This window comes from Oreochromis niloticus, linkage group LG13, assembly GCF_001858045.2.
Source record: "Oreochromis niloticus isolate F11D_XX linkage group LG13, O_niloticus_UMD_NMBU, whole genome shotgun sequence".
In the NCBI taxonomy this organism is placed as follows: domain Eukaryota; kingdom Metazoa; phylum Chordata; class Actinopteri; order Cichliformes; family Cichlidae; genus Oreochromis; species Oreochromis niloticus.
This window is the reverse complement of record NC_031978.2, coordinates 30,763,182-30,773,395: the sequence shown is the minus strand read 5'-3', so window position 1 is coordinate 30,773,395 and position 10,214 is coordinate 30,763,182. Positions and strand designations below refer to the sequence as shown.

Sequence of the window (10,214 nt, the reverse complement as noted above, 5' to 3'; positions counted from 1 at the left end):
GATGAGATGAGACCACAGTGGAAGGAGCAGGGGAGAACATGGCTGTTTTAGTGTGGGAACTGAAATTTGGGTTGAGGAAACTGGGAAGAAAAACGACTGCCTTGCGTGGAGAATTGAAAAGTGTCTGGAGCACCGCAAAGAGGAGAGGTACACAAAAATTACACAAACAGAAAAATGCATTAATCCTACTAACACAAACACACATGCAATGAAGCTCATGGAGACCAAATAGTATTTTAAGCATGCATTGCTGTCACCATCATCTTGTCCGGTTCACTTAGTAGGTTAAGAAGTGATACATAGACTAGTGAACTAGTATTATTTTGGGGAAGGATGATTGAATTATTGCAGGGGTGAACAGAATGCTGCAGGGGGGTCAGATGAGTGGGGGCTAATAGATTATTGAGTTTCTTGTTTCTGATGTGTGGGGGAGGTCTTATCATGACACACATCTGGTTACATGGGGGAAAACAAAACTCGTCATCTAATAGAATATTGTTGTGTGAGGTGTGACTGGTGGATGGAAGTTTTGGGGATTATGCATTTTCCTTTGGTACCACTTTTAACCTACCAGTTAGTTTTGTTTGGATCTATCATTCTAAGAGAGTATGCTTAGACAACTTCCTAAAAGAGGCCTTCATATTGTTTTGATTTTTAACAGTGCACTGAGATATTTTTTTGTTTAGCAGTTTTCTCTTTTGAAGCAGGCCTGCAAGATCGGGATCGAAAGCGCTACACAACATGTTGAACAATCGCAAGTGAGTTTCTCCAAAAAATTAAAATGGGCTCGGGAGAAAGCCACTTATTTGGGACAATCAGAAAACAAGTCCCTGCCAAAAAGGATTCGGCGAGGTAATCCAGTCTAAATTATTTTTCTTTTTTTTGAAATGACGTCATTGCTGGCAGTAGAAACTTATTGCGTCACGAGGTTCTACTGTCAGCAAATAAAAAATGGGGACTGACTGGACTGACAAAAGCTTTGACTGACTTGACACCAGTATGCAAGATTGCACCTCCACCTTGACCTGACAAAAGGGTGGATGTATGTATGTATGTTTCTTTTTACAGGAGCAGAAAGGTGACAGCAACAGGTTGCATGGGCTTTTGGGCCGTGCTGACTTAACCTTTTAATTGCCACTTTCTGTGTCTTTGAATTTACCAGCAGTGTGTTATTCATGACCTTGTATTGTTTACAGTGCAGAGGTCACTGTGAGAAAGTGTGCATACAGATGCGCTGCGCTAACATCTATTTTTCCACAGCAGAGGGTTAATCATATGATCCAATCACATGATTTACAGCAGGACACGCCACTGGCTAATGTTTTACCTTTTCTTAAGACAGGGCCTGGAGTGAAGCTACTCCAGGGGAGAATCCCTGTGAATTTTTAAGAGACAATGCACAACTTCATTGTGCATGTCTAATTGTGCTAAGCTGACATAGGGCAAAAGAGGGTTTTCCGGGGAAGCTTTCATTTTAAATTGCAGTGACCATGACATGAGAGATATGGAAGGATTGACGCAGATACAGACCACGACCGGGAGAGAACGCTTCAACAGGACCAGTGAGAAGCAGGGACCATCTGCAGGACAGCAGACAAACAACAGTGGGCTGCACCCCTGGGCTTCCAAAGGATTGTCACGAGGAGATTTTGAACAGCAAAATCTTAAAATAAAATGAAAGAGTTTCGCCGTTGACGTTGAGGAAGACAACTAAGGTGTACGACGTGCTCTGCCTTAAAACTACAGCTGCGTTGGAACAGAAATCGAGGGATGGAGAGAGCATGTCAAGCTCCAAAGGTGACAGCACAGAGGGAGATCAACGTTGGAATTATGACTCTGTAAATGGCACAGACACCAGGAGCCATGACCGGGGACTGGGAATGACCATCTAATGCTGTTTCACTTTGCCATGCAAAGTACTTTGACACTCTGGAGAAGACCTTTCCTCTGTATCATTGTTGTTGCCATTTGCATGTGAGAGCTTAGATTGTGGGGAAGATTAAAGATGAACAAAGGGTGGTGGGAGAACAGTGAAGTGAGGATACACAGTGTGAAACTCCTTTAAGTGTACAATAATGTTGATGTGATTACAGAATGTCAGGAAAGAAATTCTGGTATTAATGTGATTCTTGATTTAAGAATCAAAGGGTGGGATTGTAAAGGAATTTCTTTCACCTATGTGTTAATCACGTTATTGTAATGCCTTGGTGATTTTAACATGTCTGACACTCATACTTAAGACAAATGGTGGGGGTCTATTTAGGAAGTTGCGGGAAGCAGACAACTCCACAGGAGGGAGAGTCTTTTGTCTCTTCGAGGACTCTGGGAGGTAGCAAGGGAGTGTGAACCTTAAGGTGTGAAACAGCTGTGTACTGCCTTTTGTTCCTCGAGAAGGTATTTAACTGAGAGCCACACTAGGCTCAGTGAGACTCTGCTGACCCTGCCCCGTGGTCATGCAGGCTCTCCACCAAGCTTGGTTTTCTGTTCTGTGTGTGTTTTGATTAAAGAATGTTGGCTACCGCTCATCTGCAGGCTTTATTTAAGTGGAAAACTTCCACAACACAGCACATTTGCACAATGACTGAAACTAACACCACTGACTAACAACGGGCTGTGAAGTCAGTTCCTTGATCCTTAATATGCAAATTCTCATGACCACTGATCAATGCCATGAGTACTGTCAGGGACCAAGCAGTAAAGCATAAAGGACACAGGTGGTTTAATTCAAAAAAGGGGTTTTATTGACCCAAAAATATGAAAATATATTTAACAAAGCCAAAACTTAAACAGGCAGACCAATAAAAGAGGTCAACTCACTAGACTAAACTCAAGATAATAGTTAACAAAACCTCAAACAAACATAAGGTAAACTGACCTGCTGAAATGACACACGGGGGAACTTAAATACTGGCTTAGCTAAACCAAATGACACACACGGGGGAAAACAAAATGGCTGCCATATAACCAACTAATACAAAACAATTAAACAAACATTAAACACCCCCCAGGCAATGAAGCATGTGGTGCTATCCAATTAGGCTGTCAGTGGTATTTCAGCTCTCCCAGCCCTTTGCCACACCTTTTGCCAGACAGGAGAAGATGCCAACCCCCAGGTAACTCAAACAAAGAGAAATGTATTAATATAACATAAAAACAGAACTTAGACCTTGCAAGGTTAATATGTGTGCACGCCATATAAACATTGGAAGGTGTGATGGAAAAATAAATACATTTAATAAAGAAACAATATTGAAGAATAAGTAGAATATTTTAAAGTAGTGACTGTAAATTAAACTAAGGTGAATCAACTGGTGGTGAGGTGTGGAGCTTACCATGTGTGGCATGCTATCACAAGTACCATTCACAGCTTTCTTAGTACATAATACATAGTGAGTAGATTAAAGTACTCTTAAGGTTGAGAGGGGGGACAAAATAGACAATTGTTTTGAGTGATGTACTCAGAAAGCTGTGTTTCTGTTTCCAGCAGACATAACTTTTGGCGATGTGCAACAATCAGAGTAAATAGTATATTTAGAGGACGTCAGGAAACCAACACAGAGCCGTTTCCTTGTTGAGAATATTGAGTGTTTTGAGCATTAAAGTTTCTATGAATCGAAGTTACACACGTGATTATCCTCTTATTAGGGAAAATGTCTTCGTCCAATATCATGTGAGAACAAGAAATGTATCATTTTCTGTTGTAACCCACAAAGTGAACGGTAATGTACTGACACTCATCTTTCACTACAGTAAATCATCACGACAAGCCCAGTTGTTTGGAACGGTCAACTGGATCCGCTCTCCCTGCCCAGTGCGCACTCTCGACGAGGGGGAAACAAGTTCTCTCGGGGATCCCTGCCTTGGCACGGCACCTGAAGTTGTTCTTGGGGAAGCAGAACAGTGAGGGTCGCTGTTCAGCCGCGTTGAAAAGAGCAAAAGGAAAATAAGTAATAGACATTATCTCAATATGAGCAAACTTTCTGAAAAAAGACAAAACGGGTTCAAAGATGTTCAGTTTCGATAAAATCTCCTGTTTAGATTTTACAGAAGCTGTCATTTTTAAACAAACTGCTTACTTCTTCAAGAATAAAATACTTCAGAGTAAAATATTGCATTTTTTCCAACACACAGTCTATTATGTAAGAAACTGTAACAAGGCTGTGTTAAAATTATAGGAGGCTGTAGGGCAGGTGGCCGCCCCTCCCTGCGCCTTGTGCTGCTGGAGGCTTCTTCCTGTTAAAAGTGCATTTTTCCTTCCCACTCTTGCCACATGCTTGCTAATGTGATTATTGTAGGTTCTTTACAATATAAAGTGTATTCACACAACCACTGTTGTGCCTTGGTGCTATAAAAAAAACAAATTTGAATTTAGTGATAATTAAGTGATAACTGCCTGCGGTGCATGGAGACGTTGGTGTATGCAGGGAGCTGTAACTATGTATTTTTAGAATTAAACAATCAACATTGTCCCCTTGCAGCAAGAAGGTCTAATTTCCTGGTTGGCTTGGCCGTTTCTTTGTGATGTTTTCGTGTTCTCCTTATGCCTGTGCTATATTGTTATAATATGGTCCAACAGGTCACAGCCTACAACTCTGACACCTCTGCAGTGTTTTATGGGGACAAACCCAGCTAACTCCCAATGCTTTGCCCAGGACCAGAGCCATCACTTGTGGTTCAGTAAATAAAATGTACTGGCATCTGCTTCCCATAAAGGGAAACAAATAATATTTCACATTCACACATCCGGACATTTCAGAATGGTCAGTTAATCTAACATGCATGATTTTAGACTGTGGGAGTAAACCCATGGAAGAGGACTCCCTTACAATCATTACTCGTATTATAACTTGTACAGCACTTTAACTAGCACTTTATTTAGCATAGCAATTTAAGCCTAGATTTGCACATCAATAACATTTGCACACAAGAGGTTTAATAATTTATTGAATATTTATTGAGTATTTTAATAATTAGCAGGTAGCCTTTTGTTCCGGGTCCTGCACGGCTGCTCCTCATCAAGAAGTGTGGTGGTTGTCTGTGAGGAGGAAAGAATTGTTACTGCGAGCAAATAAGGTTTACCATTAAGGAGAACTAACGCAAATGTGTGAGCAAAGTCTAGAGATAAAGGTGGTGCAAAGAAGTAGCTGTTGAGATGAGATTACTCAGCTGTCTTTCCTGTGTGCTCTCCAGGATGTTTGGGCAAATGTTTCCCCGGGGTCCAAACACCATTTAAAGGTTCTGGGAGAGGCAAAGGGAGTGTGGGGAATCTCTGTGCATGGGGTTTTGGGTGTTTATTGAATAAATATTGATTTAATAAAATGGTGTATCGTAGAATGTTGGTGGAACGTTAGAATTTGGAAAAACTCACCTGACATCGTTTAGAAAAATTAGAACACACAGGTGGACTTCTTGCACCGGTGTGTTCTGAACCTTTCAGTCATCAGCTAGTATAAGACACTTGAACTTACAATATTTTTCCTATCTCAAGAGTAATCTCTGACAACTTATGATAACAAACATGTTGAAGTTCAGACTGAACTGCTCTAAAGTTTTCAGTAACCCCCCCCAAAAAGAGCATCCATATTAACATCCATGTGCCTTCTTCACTTATGAAAAGTAACCTTCTTCTACAAGTACTGCTTCATAAATGACACCATCGCAGATTCAGCCCATTTCCCTGGTCTGTCATTGGCTGTGATATAAAAACGAAGAACTCTATTCTTGTAGAAACAGGTACTTTTAATATCTAAAAACAATAAGAAAACATATGCACTCTCCACCTGAAAGTAAAGAAATGATTGTTTTGTAAAGACAGTGTGGAACAGCAAAAACCTGTCACAATGGGTTTGATATCCATGACAACAATGTTTGCATGAACACAATAAATAGTGACAGTTTTTTAACCTGGAAATTTAGTGTTTTATGATGTATATTTTACCATAATGTATAAACAGGTATTGTATTATTGCTTAGTTGCACAGACATTCTGGCACCAAGTTAATTCCAGGGAGTTCACATGAACTGACTTCATATTTGGCAGACTGTTTGTCAGCGTCATGCACAGCATGGTCATACACATAAAAACATCAGAGTTACAGAATCCCAGGGCTTATAAATCAAAATAAATTCAGTCAGAGTGATGAGGACGGGGGGTGTGGCCTGATGAGTCCAACTGATCAGTCAGTTCATCGAATGAATCGTTCAGGATTTGTAGTCTTTTAGTGTATTTGTTCCAACCCTTTTAAGTAACGAGGACTGTTTGCATTTTTGCAAATGATGGTAATTTAATGAAAAAGAGCTAGTTAACTTAAAATAGTGACCAGCTGACACATTATATGTATTTTGGTATACTTATAATTTATAGTTTGAGTGGCAGCGTTGCATATTTTCATGTAGATGCAGAGACTTCAGCTGCTTCTTCTTATCATAGCTTTTGTCTGCAAAATGACTCCACCTACAGTGTAACGTGCACACACATGCACACACCTAGACATGACAGATTTTGCCTTCGAGGGAAATGATGTCCAGCTTTGCACAACAGATATGTCATGAATCCCATCAGCTGCAGTTCCACTCTCATTCCTGTCCACTCTGTACTGGGTATGCTTGGTTTGACTGAAGTTGTCAGAGAGGTGCAAATATGCTACAGCATGTGACCCACAGAGGAGGGTTAGGGTCTGTGTGTCTGCTGGTGTCCACTTGGTAAGTGTGGAGTGTTCTCAACAATCCCCTTCTGTGCATTGTCTCCTGGACATCTTTGCATTTGTGCTTTACTGTAGTTTATCTCAAGGAAACATGATTTCTCAGGCAGTCAATCATTGTCCGTCTCGGTGTTGACTGATAATGTCCCGAGTCCATTTGATCATAGTCTCAGGAGATCGATAGAGGAAGATCAGTTTGGAGTAAAGTTCCTCTTCCAACTCCAGTTCTCCTGTCTCACGCACCTGAAACACACAGACGGGGATTTTAAAGAATCGCTTTTCCAGACACGACTGTGTGTTTTTGTGGTTTCACTGTGTATGTGTGCGTTTAGCAATTTGGAAATACTAACTTTAATTATTCTCTGTTATTGGTGAGTCTAGATTAAATGCATGTGTGTTATTATACACACAGCGCACACTTACCAAGAAGATATCAGTGCAGAGCTTGAGAATGCGGTCCACACAGGGCAGCTCCTCAAACATGATGGAGTGGGAGATCTCACTGAAGAAGCCACGGACAAACTTCCCAATGACTAGGACCACAGACACATACAGCCCCATGATACTGAAAAGAAGGGGAAAAATTACATTACATTACATATATATATCTATATCTATATCAGTCCATCTATCTTTATTCATTCATTCAGTGGTCTCAGTGGTAATTGGAGCACTAGGTACAGTGACTCCCAAGCTAGGCGAGTGGCTCCAGCAGATCCCGGGAACAACATCGGAGATCTCTGTCCAGAAGAGCGCAGTCCTGGGAACAGCTAAGATACTGCAGGACCCTCAAGCTCCCAGGCCTCTGGTAGAGGACCCGAGCTTGGCGCTAAGCGGAGGGATGGAGGCCGGGGACTAACAAGTGTCAGCACCACAGTCCAGGATGAGACAACGAACATCCATGATTACATCAGGAAGATGGCCCCAACTGACTGTGTGCTCAGTGAATACCTCAGGCAGCAGGAAGGAAGAAGGAGCAAGAGGAGGCACCATCATGGAAGGACAGGCCCCTGCACGGTATGTACCACCAGCAGATAGAGGAGGTGGCTGATATCCAGAAATCCTACCAATGGCTGGACAAAGCTGGACTGAAAGACAGCACAGAGGCACTAATCATGGCAGCACAGGAACAACCTCTGAGCACAAGATCCATAGAGGCTGGGGTCTATCACACCAGGCAAGACCCCAGGTGCAGGCTGTGTAAAGATGCCCCTGAGACAATCCAGCACATAACAGCAGGGTGCAAGATGCTAGCAGGCAGGGCATACATGGAACGCCATAACCAAGTGGGCGGCATAGTGTACAGGAACATCTGTGCTGAGTATAACCTGGAAGTCCCGAGGTCAAAATGGGAGACGCCCCCAAGGGTGGTGGAGAATGACCGAGCTAAGATCCTGTGGGACTTCCAGATACAGGTGGTAGACAGGCAGAAGAAGACGGCCGTAGTGATAGAGGGGTAGAGGACCCGAGCTTGAAGGATAGAATAGAATAGAATAGAATAGAATAGAATAGAATAGAATAGAATAATCCTTTAATTGTCCAACAAGGGGAAATTTGGGTGTAACAGCAGCAGGCAAGACACATATACAAACAAACAGCACACAGAACAGAAACATACACAGTTTTTACATATTTACATCAAGGACAATGGTTACCACAAACAGAGTACTGTACCGTTATTAAATTAAATAAAATTAAATAAAGTTAAGAGGCAAACCCAGGTTATAGTGTGAATCGGTTGATAAAATAGTGCAAGTTACAGCGCTGATGTGAACAGCTGTGTTTGTTGGGAGCAGTCTTGATTGTACAGTCTGACAGCTGCAGGGAGGAAGGACCTGCGGAAACGCTCCTTCATGCATCGAGGATGCAGCAGTCTGTCACTGAAGGAGCTCTGCAGTTCAGCAACACTTACATGCATGGAGTGGGAGACTCTGTCCATCAGAGATGTTATTTTGGCCAGAGTTCTAGACCGCCCGCAGGGGCAAGTGGGGAATTTTTTTAATTTATTTATTTTTTAATACATGTTTACACTGAAGTCAGCTAGTAAAAAAACATTTAACTTTAACTTATAACAGCATTTTAGTTTCCTGAATGCAATTATAACTTCTTAACAGCTCTATAGAGATCATGCACCTTTTTTGTAAAGCAGCACTGCTAGTAAATAGAGTCTCACAGTTATATAGAGATTATTTAGTCTTAATGACCACTCAGATTATAAGCCATTCATTCACACAGTGCTGTTTTCGACACATCTGTAAGGACGTTGTCTGCCCCACATACAGTTATGAAACACTAATTAACCTCACATGCATGTCTTTGGATTGTGAAAGCTAGAGTACCCCAAGGAACCCCCCCAGGCATTAGGAGAACATACAAAGTCTGCACAGGGACGCCAGCCAGGGTCTGAAACCATGAGCCTGCTCGCTGTGAGGCAACACACAGTATCACCTCGTTAGAGCACTACACTCTCACACTGAGGCTTACTTCTAGTACGTAAAGCATTTAAAGCCCGTTTCTGTTGGAGGTTTCTTCCTGTTAAAAGGGAGTTTTTGCTTCCCACAGTTGCCAAGGCGCGTGCTCATTGGGAGATCACATGATTGTCGGGGTTTGCTCTGTTTTCTTTGTATTATTGTGTGTATTTGTATTACAATACAAAGCGTCTTGAGGCAACCATTGTTGTGATTTGGTGCTATATAAATAAAATTCAATTGAATTTTTTCAGTTGAATGAATGTGTTTGCTCATTGATGCCCAAAACTCCTACATGTGGAATTGTGTGCTTCTTACCCGTATCCAGCCAGAAAGCCCAGGCTGGGAGGACTGACTTTGTCACTGAATATGACCATGGGTAGTACACCACACTGTGAGGAGTCACAGTTCGCAATAGCAATGTCCCACCACTCCTGGTTCCCACTGCTATTTAGTGACAGGGTTATATCCATGTATCCAGCTTCATTACCTGTAAGACAACAATCTGTTTTTAATATCACATATGTTAAGGACTAAAATATCTGGATGCTGACATCAAGCCTCTGACTATTTTTTTTTTGCCTAGTGTTTGAGGTATACTCCAAATACTCCAAATGCACTTTGGGGGATTTGGAGTTGGAGCACGGATGGAAAGCCTGTGACCCACAGATGTAGATTTAATTTCCTACAACTCTGTGAGGGATTTGCAGTTTTTTACTGAACTGTTGTGATGATTTTATCAAAGGATCTTTGTTCCACATACTCACTCATGTGACCGTATTGCTGTGATATTTTACATTAGTCCTTACTAACCACTTGCTGAGCATAAGGATTTGGCTCAGGTCCTGATGAGTCGCCATTATTTGGAAGACGTCCTGCTTGTTGTGGGCAAATATTTGTTTGCTGCTTTATACAATATTTGTGCAGCTCCAAGGTCGACCAAGTCTTTAAGTTTAGGAGTATTTCTTTTAATAAAAAGTGGATTTGATGGTTCTCTTGAACTGGTTTTATTTATGAATGTTGAGGGTATTTGTGTTTTATAGGT

At 41.7% G+C, this 10,214-nt stretch overlaps 1 protein-coding gene across 1 annotated transcript in view; it reads right to left on the bottom strand.

Moving 5' to 3' along the window:
- Positions 1–5,721: 5,721 nt before the first annotated feature.
- Positions 5,722–10,214, bottom strand: part of piezo1 (piezo type mechanosensitive ion channel component 1 (Er blood group)) — an 89,917-nt gene continuing 85,424 nt past the window's right edge. Inside the window, exons 52-54 of the mRNA XM_005461429.4 lie at positions 9,488–9,659; positions 7,125–7,266; positions 5,722–6,944 (exon numbers count right to left, since the gene is read on the bottom strand). Of these exons, the coding sequence (XP_005461486.1) occupies positions 6,816–6,944; positions 7,125–7,266; positions 9,488–9,659 (443 nt within the window). The 3' untranslated portion in view covers positions 5,722–6,815. The remainder of the gene's footprint in view (positions 6,945–7,124; positions 7,267–9,487; positions 9,660–10,214) is intronic.